At 37.1% G+C, this 15,248-nt stretch overlaps 1 protein-coding gene across 2 annotated transcripts in view; it reads right to left on the reverse strand.

Moving 5' to 3' along the window:
* The window catches only part of COL5A2 (collagen type V alpha 2 chain), a 148,486-nt gene that overhangs the window by 40,856 nt on the left and 92,382 nt on the right, over window positions 1-15,248 (reverse strand). For both annotated transcript variants that reach the window (XM_065931912.1, XM_065931911.1), the window contains exons 10-18: window positions 14,402-14,455; window positions 13,931-13,984; window positions 12,752-12,805; window positions 9,805-9,858; window positions 8,798-8,851; window positions 7,804-7,848; window positions 7,352-7,405; window positions 3,506-3,550; window positions 2,322-2,375 (exon numbers count right to left, since the gene is read on the reverse strand). In XM_065931912.1, the coding sequence (XP_065787984.1) occupies window positions 2,322-2,375; window positions 3,506-3,550; window positions 7,352-7,405; window positions 7,804-7,848; window positions 8,798-8,851; window positions 9,805-9,858; window positions 12,752-12,805; window positions 13,931-13,984; window positions 14,402-14,455 (468 nt within the window). The remainder of the gene's footprint in view (window positions 1-2,321; window positions 2,376-3,505; window positions 3,551-7,351; window positions 7,406-7,803; window positions 7,849-8,797; window positions 8,852-9,804; window positions 9,859-12,751; window positions 12,806-13,930; window positions 13,985-14,401; window positions 14,456-15,248) is intronic.

A 15,248-nucleotide genomic window follows, 5' to 3' on the forward strand; every position in this document is an offset into this window, starting at 1 on the left:
CAGCGTGTTAGAGCAGAGCTCCTGGTCAAGGTCAGCTGATAGCCTTGAAACACCCCAGTTTTCAACCCCAGATAGGAGTCCAGATAGTAAAAATATAGGATGCCTGGTTAAGTTTTAATTAGGATAAAAAACGATGGATCTCAGTGTCACTCTGTCCCATGCAATGTCTGGAAAACATTTATACTAAAAATCTATTCTTTTTTTATTTGAAATTCAAATTTACCAGGGTTTCTATATTTTATCCAAGATACTAAATATCTAATGTAGGTCAAATCCTAGAGGAACCTGCACCTGGAATTTTAGGACTAAAAATTCTAAGCTTAGGGGGTCTCATTGGTATCAATAAAACATACAAAATTTCTATTGAATCCTATTATCCTTCACTCTTCACCGAAATACAAAGAACTAGATGTGAAAGTTTATTCTTCATGCAGAGAGCCAGAGACCCTGGAAGGAGATTACAGTTATAGCAGAACTAGACCGAAAACAGACGGGGCGGGAGGGTGTGTGTGCTGGGGGGGGCGGGGAATGGAAAACAATTTCTGAGAGAAACAGTTTCTCAAGGTGTTTAACTTTATTAAGCAGTTCTCAGTAGCCAACAGGCAGTACTAGAAAAACCCAGGAGGAGAGAGAAGTGTCCAGAGTGAACCATTATATAAACTACGACGGCTACTGAAGCCTGGATCAGAAGCCACGGTAGGTGCGGAAACCACTTCCTGCCAAGTCAGGGTCCTCGGCTTTGTGGGCATTCTTTCTTGAATTCTCTAGCCAGAGCTCAGTCCAGAGCTCACTTTGAACGTGGAGAGTCACACAGTGAGAGAGAGGGGGGGAAGGGATTTTGCATACTTTCATTGAGGGACACAGGGAGGTTGGGCCCCCCAAGGTCAAGAGTCATGAGTAGTAGCCTTGGGACTTCAGGGAGCAGGCCAGGTACAGAGGGGAAGAGAGAGGGTCCTCCTCGGCTGAGCTCACAGCAGGCTCTCAGTCAAAGGAGGGACTGCTTCCTGAACTGTCAGAGGGCGCCATTTTAAAATAAAACAGCCACATCCCTGCGGCACAGAATTTACAGTCAATGTTAGAGAGAGCCAGAAAAATAATTTGACTTGATGACTCCCACATTTCAAAGAGCATTTGAAATGTCAACTATAGACTGTTTGTTTGCTTGCTTGTTTCAAAGTTCAAACCCAATTTGAGCGAGCCCACTAACAAGAAGCGTGCGCCTATAGTGAGGGCGTCCTCTGCCTCAGGTGCTATGCTGTGTGTGTGGGTACTAAGTCCAGTCGTGTCCAGCTCTTTGTGACCCCATGGGCTGTAGCCCACCAGGCTCCTCTGTCCATGGTATTCTTCAGGTAAGAATACTGGAGTGAACTGCCATTTCCTTCTCCACAGGATCTTCCTGACCCAGGAATCAAAACCACGTCTCCTGTGGCTCCTGCATTGCAGGTGGTTTTACCGCTGAGCCAGTATCATGTTTTTCAAAATCTGAAAGTAGTGTTCTGAGTTTATTCACTAATTTAGCTTATATAATCTTAATAACCTCTTACTGCAATCTCTGAATTTATCATCCAAAGTACTTGGGAGAAAGAACAAACTATGACTCACTACAAATGTAAATCATCCCAGCAGAATATTTTAATCCATTCCCACGGGGAGAGCCAAATAACCTCCCTGCCCATTCCTTTAATGATTGTGTAAGTTGGGGTACAAGGGGAGGGGGGAGGCAGATGTGAAGGACCATATTTCATGAGAGAACAGCCTTTTGACAACCCCTAATTTGTTTTAACCTCCTATCATTTAGAGCATTATGCTATTTATTACTTCCAGACAACAGTATTCAAGAACAGAGTTACAATTCGAATTAAACTTTTTCCTTGCAGCTGTTACATTGTCTGGCATTAGAGTCCTAGTGCAATCAGATTCTTTGATGTTACAATTGTATGATTATAGGTAATTCTTTTTATTTTTTTATTTTTTTTTTTTTAAATATTATTTTATTAGTTGGAGGCCAATCACTTTACAACATTTCAGTGGGTTTTGTCATACATTGACATGAATCAGCCATATAGTTACACGTATTCCCCATCCCGATTATAGGTAATTCTTTTTAAATTACTTATATAATAACATCATCTTTTTCTTTTTGTCTTTTTTTAATTTTCTATTTTTTCCCTACCATAATGGATATTAAGAGCACTCTAGGCGCTTTCCTTAGTTAACAGCAACTTCCATACTCCTCAATGAATTAAATGACATTCTTTATTTGGGGATTCACATACTTAAGTAATTCATGTCATCAAAAGCTACACATATTAACATCTTACCTTCATTCCAGGATTTCCTGGAAAACCAGCAGAGCCAGGTATCCCAAGAGGACCCTATTAAAGAAATCAGCAAAGTGATGAGACATGTGTTTTAGTCAACATTTTATCAACATGTAATCTTTTATCCTTTGAACATTCTGTACTTTGATATATAGGAATAATCCACTTAGTATTTTAAAATCACAAGGATAATATTATAATTTTATTATAAGAATCTTGCAATATTGATATGAGACATTGGTAGAAGAGGTGTCCAGTGGTATTAAGCATAACAGGATCTTCTAGTTGTAGCATATGACAGTAAGTCAGTCACAAACACAAATTGTCTGAAACAATTGCTTCTTGAGAAATTACTTTCTTTGTGTTAACCAAGTAATAAAGATAGTTTTTAGAAAGTTACACATTGTACCAAAACCTAGAATCTCACTTTATAAAAATGATGCTTAAGAATCAGCTGGATACCTTAGAGTGATTTTTTTTAGACTACTAGCAAATGAACATGTGTCACTATACTACCTTTGGAAAGGCATGAATGGAGTCTAAACCATTGATTTAAAAGCTAAATTGAGAGGAAATTAGTGTAGATGAATTTCATTCTAGGTTATCCTGATTCTTCTCTGAGGACTGCATTTTAATGCCAGTTTTAAAAGCCCTTTTAAGTTACACTTATTTTTAATAAGTTTTTGCGTTAATAAAAGCCTTTTTAAGTTACACTTATTTTTCTTCCTATAGTTTGTTTCATTTTTGTGAGTAACGAGGGAGAAGAGATCTTAAGGACAAGTAATTTCAAATCCAATCTACCCTCATAATATTTCCCTGAGTTTACTGTGGACCACACTATACTCTTATTCTCGTCATATGCTCATCTTTCAACACTAAGCTTACCAGTTGCTCCTCTTCGAGTCGTCCTGGAGATCTTTGCCTCACTACTGGGGTCAGTACAGCTAGGTCCCCTGCGTGTTGCTTCCCCTATTACAGCAGTTAGCAGTAGCATTCTGCTACAGTATTAATTGTTATATCTCTCTTCTTTGATAGGGAAATGCTCAAAAACAAGCACAGTGGATTTATTGTCTTTTTACTCCAAGCATCTGGGACACAGCAGGGGCTTCATAAATGTTAATGAATGTACAAATGGAAGAATGAGTGAATGAATGAATGAATGAATATGAAAGCAGTACACTCACCATCGGCCCAGGTTTTCCAGGCATGCCATGTGCGCCTCGCTGTCCCTAAGTAGAAGAAGAGAGACCGTAAGAGTGCATTTCTATAGCACTTGCTGACAAGTCATTCACTTCACAAAAATTTCATGTTAAAAAATTGGAGAATATCTATTAAGGTTGACTGACTACAACCTTAACTAGGTTAAGAGCAATAAAAATACACATTTATACGACATGGGTAAGGAAGCAATAATACACATCTATCCAAGGATAAGAAATAAAAATCAAAATTGGAAATATAAAACTGTGTAAAATGATTTTGTTTTTACTTGAACACATCACCTTCTATCAAACGAACTCAAAGACAGAGAAACTTTGAACACTAGGCTCTTCTTAATAACTAGAATAATAATAATAATGTGTTTGGAGTAAAACAAAAAGCACACGCATATACTCACCCACAAAGGAAATTAAGTGATAGTGAATGCTGTGTGCGTCACCCAGATCCCCCTTCAGCACAGAAGTAAGCATCCTATCACCACTGGAAGTGTTGTAAGCTGATGGCTCACGGTTGAGACCCTCCCCACAAACTGCTGCAAGATGGGAGCTGTTCCAAGATTATGCCTGTGTCCTTCCATGGTCAAGGTAGTGAAGCAAAGGATTAGCCCCATTCAAACCAGTCTGAAGAGCCATTTCAGCTCCATAGTTCTCATGGAATGGAAGATTTAAGGAGACTGAGGCCTCTGTCGCAAATTTAACACAGCTTTTAATTTCTCCTTGTAATAAGTCCTGCTTATTTCATTAATTTCTTCATAGGTATAGTTCCTGAGTGCACTCCTCAATAAATTCCCTGCACACAAGTCTTTGCTTTGATGCCAGTTCCGTGGAAAACTGACTCATATGCCGTTGGTGCCAGAGATAGTCAAGAAAGCAGATGCTAAAATGGAATTTTTAATCTGACTTCCACACTGGCCAGCTGGTGATAGATGCGGTATGGAATTCTCTTGGCATGCTGTAGTGATGTAGTGGTAAATATTGTTTCCAACAGTGAACTGAGATAGGGTACACATGTAAGGGAATGGGGGCTTCCCAGGTGGCCCCAGTGGTAAAGAACCTGCCTGCCAACATGGGAGATGTAAGAGACACAGGTTCGATCCTTAGGTTGGGAAGATCCCCTGGAGGAGGGCATGGCAACCACTCTAATATTCTTGCCTGGAGAATCCCATGGACAGAGAAGCCTGGTGGACTACAGTCCATGGGGTCACACAGAGTTGGACACAACTGAAGCAACTTAGCACACACACAAGGGAATGGGCTATGGGTGCAATAGCTAAGGCATTTGAGAAGGTGTAGAGGATGTAACAATGATAAAGTTAATGGAATCCTGTGGGTCTTGTTGAGTGAACCCACTGGAGAAAGATGTTGTAAGGCTGATGGTAATTAATTATCAATATAAACCTCCTTAGCAGCATTTAAAAATATTATCATCTTCTACAGCTAGAGGGAAGAAAAAGTTGAAGATCAGCCCAGGACTTAATGCTAAAGGTTTAAGTACTCTTGAAAAGGTTGAATTCTAAAACATGGAAATTCTGCTATGCCATGGTCAAGGCTCTTGATTGGAAGGATGGACACTGAAATTTAGCACTGGGATATATTAAGAACTTTGAAATCTCAGGGACCCTGAAGCCTCTGGGCCTACAGAAGTGATCCTTTCCCATTAACAGTTTATACTTCCCTCTTGCTTAAAGATGATAGAGAGCCCTCTGCTTTACCAGACAATATATGCTACCACCACCACTACCTGCTTCTCCCCGGCCACTAGACCAAGAACTAGCATCAAGTCACAAAATAGCTTGGTTGAAGGAATGCTGTTTCTGATAAAGGAAAGAATAGATTATTTATCTAAAACACTGTAAGTTCTATACCTCATGCAGAGGCAGGATTCAAGAAAGAACACATGGGACTAGGTCCTAAAGATATGGGATTGAGAGGGACAGGGTATAAAACTGGAGAATTTTAGTGATTTGGAAGCACTCTACCATAATATATATTTAACACCCAGATAAAGACTCTGGGAAATAGTATTAACAGAGAAAATAGCTTCTGGAAACTTGGAAAGAGCAATGGCCCACACTAAGTGAGGTAGAAATGCCAGAGCTGCCTGGGCAGACAGTAGAATAAGGCACAGAGAAGTAAACACAGTAGATTGAATATAATATATATGGCTGGATAAAATAAGAGCTCACTTTGGCTGACTTTACTTTTATGGGCTCCAAAATCACTGTGGATGGTGATTGCAGTCATGAAATTAAAAGATGCTTGCTCCTTGGAAGGTAAGTTATGACCAACCTAGATAGCATATTAAAAAGCAGAGACATTACTTTGCCAACAAAGTCTGTCTAGTCAAGGCTATGGCTTTTCCAGTAGTCATGTATGGATGTGAGAGTTGGACTATAAAGAAAGCTGACTGCAGAAGAATTGATGCTTTTGAACTGTGGTGTTGGAAAAGACTCTTGAGAGTCCCTTGGACTGCAAGGAGATCCAACCAGTCCATCCTAAAGGAGGTCAGTCCTAGATGTTCATTGGAGGGACTGATGTTGAAGCTGAAACTCCAATAATTTGGCCACCTGATGCAGAGAGCTAAATCTGTTGAAAAGACCCTGATGCTGGGAAAGATTGAGGGCAGGAGGAGAAGAGGATGACAGAGGATAAGATGGCTGGATGGCATCACTGACACAATGGACATGAGTTTAGGTAAACTCTGGGAGTTGGTGATGAACAGGGAGGCCTGGCGTACTGCAGTTCATGGGGTTGCAAAGAGTCGGACACGACTAAGTGACTGAACTGAACTGAACTGGTATTCTACAATATTCTCTACATTTCCAGGGGACACTCTGCCTATAAGTGATAAGGAGTGGTCTAGTGAGAGGGTCTCACTTGTTCTGAACCAAGGCCCTGACTTCAGTACCACTGAGAAGCTCTAAGGTGGTTGTCTTCTGTGGGATCATAGTAGGGGATATGATCAACCTGGGACTCTTAATTCTAAAGATGATAAGATATTAAAATAAGAAAGGTCAGATGGCAGTCCTTAGTTGTCAAAAGAAAAGTGGGTGTAATGTAATGAACTGCAAGTTTGAAATATTAGCAAGTACAGCCTGACTTCCAGAGAGCTGTGAAGAGAATGAATAAAATAACTGCCCCTGCCCCAGGTTTAAGGTAGATGGGCAGAGAGCAAGAGTATTTCTCAATCTGTACAATTAAAGGGCTTCCTTGGTGGTACTATTGGTAAAGAAACTGCCAGGCAATGCAGGAGACAGAAGAGATGCGAGTTTGATTCCTGGGTCGGGAAGATCCCCTGGAGAAGGGCATGGCAACCAACTCCAATATTCATGCCTGGAGAATCCCGTGCAGATTCTCAGAGGAGCCTGACGGAATACCGTCCACAGGGTCATGAAGAGCATGACATGACTGAAGCAATTTAGCAGGTACAATTAAAATCAATCAAGGGAAAAACGATCAGGAGACTCTAATCTTTTAAAGGGTTTATTCATAGTATTACCTTTTAGGATTGTGAGGAACAAGAGATAAACATGTTTAGAACACTTGGTAAATAATAAGTAATAACATTTTCTTAATTTCTTTATTAAAAAAATAGGCAATGAATATACTTTGGTTATGTAAGATGTTAACATTAACAGAAGGTAGGTAAAGTGTACCTGGGAACTCTCTATTCTATCTTTGCAACTTTCCTGTAAACTTAAAATTGTTTCAAAATGAAAAGTATAAAAATTACAAAGTAAGTAAAGTTTATTCTCCCTTAAAAGGCATATTCAACAAAGTATTTGAAAGAGCTGAAATACACATACTTACAGGAGCACCCTGTGGTCCAAGCCTTCCTCTCTCTCCTGGCATTCCTCTTGGACCCTATAGATGAGAGAGAATATCTCTTGAAACATCTTACTTGAATCTGAGAGTACTTTGATTTCACTTTTCAAATCAATTATTAATAAAATCACTACTCATTATAATTGGCCTAAATAGATTTCACTTAATCTAGCATTAATGGCCTAAGTCTATAATAATCCTGATTTGGTCACTGGGTACAGAAAAGAAAAGTGCATTCAACAATTAAGAAAAACAATGTAATGCAGGAAGCCTTTTCTATCTGAAGGGGCAGTTCCTATAGGATACTTGCCTTTCAGCTGATAATAAAGAATTATTTCACCAGCTAACATATGCTCTCTATGTCTTTTTTTCCATTTAAATATTCTCAGCATAATCTAAAAAGCAAAGAAATAGCAACAAATTAAATTGATACATACCAGCGGACCCATGGCACCCATTGGACCTGTAGGGCCAGCTTCACCCTAAAGCAAAAGTGAGATCACATTACTATACAGGAAGCCTACAATTGATATTCACAACATTCTCTTCCAAGTGTGTTATTTTAAAGGCTTATTTTCAAAGTGAGCATTTGAAAGGTAAACTTTCAATAAAGGACCTCAAAACTATGCTGTATCACCTATTCTCAAAATACAATGGAAATTTAGTGTCTACAGAAATAAGTCTAAAATCAAATTGCGAATTTAAGCAAGATTTATGGGACAATCTTTTTTCACTTTCATTTTCTTTACACCTAGCCACATTAATCAAATTTTAATACAAATTCTTAGTCTATGTCTGATAATAAAAGTAAAATTTTACAAAACTAAAATTGACTATAATATTTCTTTAAGATCTCTTGTAGGAAGCTTAGAAATGACAAATTTAAAGCCAAATGCTTTTTCACATATATATCTCATTATACTTTCCATTAAAAAGTCATCTGCACTTCTTAGATGTTCTCATTTATGCTTCTCATAAATGAATTTGGGGAAGAAACAATGGCCAAAAGGCCCTAAAATTAAAAGGGTACTAAATAATGGGACCAATGAACCATCTAAATCTCTCTGATATTTTTAAAGAAGAATAAAGAGTGAATGTGTTTTAGAGAGTGGATTCATAGCACATCTTTATATAAAGGTAACACTCATCTTATATTGGTAGAAACCAAATGGCATGGTAGGGGTTTCCAGTGGGAAAGCAAGGTCATACCATGTATCCTCTTCAATCTACTACCACTCATCCATGAAAAATTATATTTATCTACTTAGGTGTTCATTCTTTATACTACTCTTTCCTCTAGAACTATTTAAGAACTATTCTATTAGTTCTATTCTAGAACTATTTAAGAACTAGAACTATTGAAAAAACTTTTAGACTTGAAGCAGAACAGAAATTCTGTTGTGACATTGTATTGAGATATTATTCATTTACCTTGGAACCAGTTGCTCCAACTTCACCTTTAGGGCCTTCAAGACCTTTGTGTCCCTGAGAAGAAAAATATAAATTTGTATTTAACAGCTTTTTTGAGCCTCAGGCAGGTAAAAGAAGACCCAAAAACAAGTTCACAGGAAGTGCCTTCTGTAAACAGTTTGCAAATTTAAAGTCGTTACTCAAAATGTTCCCAAATTCTCATCTCTTTTTTTGAAAGTCTACTCAATGAAAATTAAAATAGGGTTTCCCTCTTTAAATAACATTTTCAATTTGCAATGGGCTCATCTTTCAAATTTTTGTGACTTCATAGAAATTTAATTAATAGAACCAGAAAATGTATGGTGGCCTTAGGGGAAACAAATGGTTATATCATTTAGTTATAAAATATGGTTCATATACAAGTGATTTTAAAAATATTTAATAACTAGTACAGCACAAGCATTCTAATCATAAGCTCAACCACTCAAAACAGAGGCCAACCAATGTACACTGAGTGAATATTGACTATGCTTTCAGATAGAGGTGTAATTTCTATGTACATGTGCATGTAACTAATAGTTGCATATTCATTATCTTGAGTTAAAGAGAGAAGCATTCTACAGCCTTCCATGTCTGACTTGGATCTGAGTTGACTAGGCCCCTGTGATCCAGTACACTTTATGATATTATGTAAATATTCCACTATGTAGTAGTTGCCTATTTTCTTAAAGAAATCTCATTAGATTGAAGCTGAGAGTCATGGACATTTCTCATTTATTACTACTTTCTTATTTATAGCACAGTATTCAGCATATTGTGAGAACTCAAAACACATTTGTTTATAGAATCAAATGAAATTCAAAGGAAATGTAAAAAAGCATTGTGGTTTTGGTAACTGACATCTACTGTAACCAGAGCCACCTAAGGGCAATTGACAAATGAAATTGTTAAGATTTTGAAGGTAATGCTCCCCAGACACTACTCCATAAGCCAGGGTATCTAAAAGGATTACAGAGGATTGAACTTACTCGGTGACCCTTCAGGCCTGGAAGACCAGGAGCTCCAGGAAATCCTCGAGCTCCCTGTGGGGGGAAAAAGAGATGAGGCATTTCAGAGTCATTAACTGCATAAACCACTTTTTTTTCCCCAAAAAAGATATTTGGTACATAGTTTTTTTTACCAGCAAACCTAAGGAGAAAAAGGACAAATATATTTTTATATGTCAAAATACATCTAAGTTATCAAAAAATTAGCAAGACAAATGAAAACAAGGCTTACACAAAGACATGGGTTAATTCCAGGTGTTGATTTGATGACATTTTTAAATTTTCAAATGATATTGCTGTGTTATAATTAGTCAAGAATAAATAAGAAAATAAGCCTGAATCTACATTCTCTGTGTCTAAATCAAGTAGGTCAAGGTATAGGAAAAATAATCAGGAAACTTAAGGAAAATTATGCTTTCTCTCTTTTATATAGTGTTTTATTTGTGGTAGAATAATAAATGCATTTGTAGCAAGTAAGTATAATCTATTTTTTCTGAACTTCTAAATATTATCAGTAGAGTATGATTAAAAATATTATAGTAAACTGTTATCAGAACTTTGTAATAAAATATTCAGGAGAAGCTTATGGATTTGTGATTGTTTAAAAAACTGAGAAAACGAAATATCTAACAGAAAAGAAAGTCAAGTAATACAAAGGTTGATTCCTTGACTCAACTTCTTAATTTGTCAATTCTGTGCATCCTTTGCCTAACTGTATAAATTTAAAAAAAAAACAAAAAGCAGAAATCAGACACTAAGTCAAACCCAAAATGGTACAACTTCTTTGAAATTATGCTTGAAACTTTTTCCTCATACCCTCTTTAAATAGTTAAGGATCCAGTGACTTAATTACTCACTTATTCCAGTTGCCTACATTAAATAGGTTTTGTGTTGAAGCCTATCTACTGTACCAGTCGAGTAAGCACTTTGATAGCACAGACTGACGCTATCAATTATTATCACTATCAATCTGCATATCCCTAACACTTAGCCTTCTGCTTTATTAGTAGGCATTCAAGAATAAAAACTGAATAAACAACTGAATAAAGAAATGGCTTCCCATTCATCATCTTCTTCATCTTCTTGACACTCAAAACTTTTCCTAAATCTTTCAAGGAACTTCTCTTGTCTTAGTACAATCTTACAGAGACGGAAAAATCCTTCTGTTCTGTATTACCATACCCTTTACTTAGTGTTAACTAAATGAATGAATAAACAGCTCAATAAACAAACTTTGTATGATAAAAGCAAAGCAATAATTCTTCCATGACCTCTTTCAGGAAAAATGTTTCTGTAGTGTTTTGTAGGGGTTATCACAGTAAGAGCACATCAAACCCTGCCCTCTGAACACATAAAGTTCCACTAAATCTTCTGTTTACACAGCCCCGACTTAGGAATTCTTTCACTTCAAAAATGCCCTTTAAGTTTTTCCACTGGAATCCTGCCCTCTACTGAGATTTGTCTCCCCACCATCCTGAGCAGAAACTCAGCATACATCCCTCTAAGCCTATAGAGGAATTACTGAGCTATGGTATTTCAAGCAATTAGTAAACTTTTGAGCTTTTGTGGTCTGCAAGGGAATTCTCCTGTGATTACATATCTCTAATATAGTAAGAAAATAAACCAGATGTACTAGTGCTCATAAAATTTTTCTCATTCTGCTGACCCAAGACTGTCATCAAACCCCAATCACACATCCTTGCACGGCCCTTGCGGAGTGCATCTGTGACATGCTGGCGGGGTGCCTCTCTTCCCCGTGGAGGGCCCACGCTGTGAGGAGGTGCAAGTGTGCAGCAGGGCAGGAGTTCCAAGCCTGGATTGGTTCACACCGACATCTGTACTAATGACTAAACCACCTGTCTTTGTCTGCAGGCTTTGTTTGCAGTCTGATGAGGAAAGAAAGGAAAAAGAGAGCAGGGAGCTGCAGGCCTGGTTTTGTGTTCAAAACTAAATGATCCTTACAGTCCCGTGCTTAAATTTCCATAAAAGATCATCAGCATTTGTTTGTCCAAAAAGTCCCTAGCATTGAACCTCATCAATTTTCATAAAGTAAATGGACAATAATTCAGTATAGTTGTATGTATATGGTGGTAGAAATATTAGGATATTATAGGAGATATAATAAGTAGGAGGTTGAATCAGTTTAGGGGACTCTGGACCAAGAGAAAGCCTAAGAGCAGGAATGTTAAAGCATTTATGCTTACTTATCATTTTCTACTTTTCCCCACTGTCTCGGTAGCACATCCCAGGGGAGCACCTATCAAAGTAACATGAATGAAGAAAGACAGGTGGGTTCAGAGCAGCTAAATGACCCAGGTCTTGAATTCTGCTAGAGCTAGTTACTCTCCCTGTGTTGAGCCAAGTGAGAAGAAGACAACTGTTATGAGGAGACCTGGTGCTTAATATATCTGGTTACGAGCTTTTAGGAGAAAGAACATCAATAAAGAATTTCAGTCAACAATAGGCTTTGGGGAATAGCCAAAGAGGCATCCTGTCCACAATTTATTGTTCTAGCATATAAAAAACAAATCAATAAACTCTTTAAATCTGTCATTTTTGACATATGAATACAAAATCTTTTAAAAAACTAACAATATCTTTAAAAGATAAATTGGGATTGAGATATTATGAAAGGTAAGTAAGTCAAGCTGGTGACTTATCTGAAAATTTGGTACTCATTTTGGGAGAATCCATGTTAGGTTATAATTCTCTAGCTCTGGAAGGGTCATTCATATGGTGCCAATGCAAAGCTAGGAACTCGAATTAGCTCTCATCCTGGCAAAATGTCCTGTTTCACAATAACAGAAGGGACATATCTTGGTGACAGTGTCTAGTGCATGTGCAGGCAGTGAATGGTGAGTCAGTTTTAAATGTTCTTTATTTTTTGAATTTTGTCTTTATATTGTTGTATTGATCAGTATAAACTTACCGGAGATCCTGCAAATCCCACTTCACCAGGTTTTCCATTTCTACCAGGCTCGCCCTTTATGGGAAAAAAAGCAAAGAAGAGGAAAGCAAAGAGGGATTTAAAATTTTCTCTTCTGAGACTAAATGACAAGTCAATTACAGATGAAAAATCTTCCTTAGAAAGTTCATATCCAATGGTCTAAGCAGTGTGGGAACACAGCTCTACTCCTGAGGGCAGTCCTTTATAGCAAGTCAGTCTGTGGAGATTCCATTCATTTATCAGAAGAAGAAATAAATATAAATTATACTGGTCTGACCTAGCTCTCCATTTTACGAGCATCAAAATTTGCATGCACACACACACATACACACATGCCATGAAATTCTACATCAACATGCAGCACTGAAACAGTGCTTCTCAAAATAAATTTCCCATTTATTTCTTGTGATGAAAAAAAATTTAATAACTACCAGAGATATTTTCTTTATGGCCAAATTCATTGTAATCTACTTAAATAAATCTCATGACACAAAAAAGAAAATATTTTCATGTTTCAGTGCCAAAGAGACATGAATGGCCTACCTAATGATTTTATCCTCAACTTTGGTGCATCTAACAGAGGAATTCAGGAAAGCAAATCTGTGGTTATACACTGTTCTTAAATGTCCTTAAGAACACTGATCACATGTTCTTAATGTTAAAATCTGAAATTGAGGCTCAACTTTAAAAATTCAATTAAAGAAACAACATTTTGAGCATTGGAGAGCAATACTGACACTCTTCTGTGAACACATCTTTAAAAATCCACTTAATGAGGGCCTCATAGTGATCTTTTGGGATCGAAGAAATGTGTTTTTCCTTAAGATCACTTCAAAAGCTCTGTCCACCGAATGTTGTTGCTGTTGTGACAGCAATTCTAGTATCCCATGGAGAAATCATAATGGAAAACCTGAAGAATGCAGGCAAAGATACAGTACCTAACAATACAATACCATCACAATTAAGAGCACTTTCAGATTTTATAAAATTCCATTCTGACCTCTCCTGTTTTTATTAAATTTAATGACAGTAAAAAGTATGGGAATGAAATGGGAACCAATGAATAATATTCATGTTAATGTCGCAGCTCTTTCCTACCCCAAATTTTGCAAATTTTGAAATTGGAAAAATTTCAAAGCAAAATGAAGAAAAGCAGCTTACATCTTCACCAGGTTTTCCAGGAGGGCCCTCTGGTCCTCGTGCACCAATTGGACCCTAATAACAAAATGAAACAAAAGGAAAGTAAGGATATTTACCTTTATTTACTTATATCCATCAAAGATACAATGCAAAATACTGTTGAGACAAATGAAAAATATCAGAGAAAACAACTTCATTAATATTCTGAAGTTTATGTTGTATCTCTCAGATTATGTGCTCAAAGGAAAAAAATTTAATTTCACAGATGCACATATCTTAGCACTTTCTGCTGACCACATTCAAAGCCTCTGAATCTAAATACTATGCCACAAGGAACATGTAGCTTAAACCCAGTCAATAACACTGGACTCCTGAACTGGACTAGAATATATTGCTACATTAGGAAAGAGGTGGTAACATAAATAACCTCATGACATCATTATAATGGTGGACCCATAGTTAACTGGGTCTACATGCTTACTTGACATTTACCATTGGGCCAGGGTCACCAGGTTCACCAGGAGGTCCTGCTGGGCCAACACCACCCTAAAATTCAAAAAAAAAATTGTATAAAATTTATATATGATACACAAATTATATGAACAAATCAAACACAATACTAAATCATATACTGTCTGCAGTATAATGCATTTGCTCAAAATGTTGACTCCACCACTCTCCAGCTATGACTCTGGATGAGTTATTAATACTTCATCTCTCTATATTGCATTTCCTATTCTGTGAAATGAGAATAATGTGGTGCCTACTTCATTAAGCTGCTATAACTCTTTAGGTAACTAATGCATATTGAGCCTAGGACAGTGCTGACACAGAGTGAGTGTCAGTAGTGGTAGTCATCTCCCTCTTCTCTTCTTCCTTCTTTATCAACTACATTTTCCATTCACAATGGCAATACTGTAAAATAGCTTGGAGTAAAACTCCACACACATGATAATGAAAATATGGCATGTTTGAGCTAGGAATTAATTCTTTTCTCTCTCTCTTTAGAAAAAAACATTTTCTACAGACTGTCGAATCATTACAAAAATTAAAATAGCTCTACATCAGTATATTATTGGTATTTGAAAGGTTATAGAAAGAAAGTACAGAATTATATGCTTTGTAAAGATTTCATGGAGTGATCATCGTCACTGTTATTTCTGATACTACTACGTGGTGATATTCTTCTATGATCTCATTTCATAGCTCCAGAGTTGGCACATAACTAATTATAAGGATTTTCAGCATGACATGAGATAACGATCTGTTATTTTACAAACATAGGCACATAAAAATTATTTGTGTTGGAGGTCAGTCACATAAAGGAACCAAGTGATAA

The sequence above is a fragment of the Muntiacus reevesi genome, chromosome 3 (genome assembly GCF_963930625.1).
Source record: "Muntiacus reevesi chromosome 3, mMunRee1.1, whole genome shotgun sequence".
Lineage (NCBI taxonomy): Eukaryota > Metazoa > Chordata > Mammalia > Artiodactyla > Cervidae > Muntiacus > Muntiacus reevesi.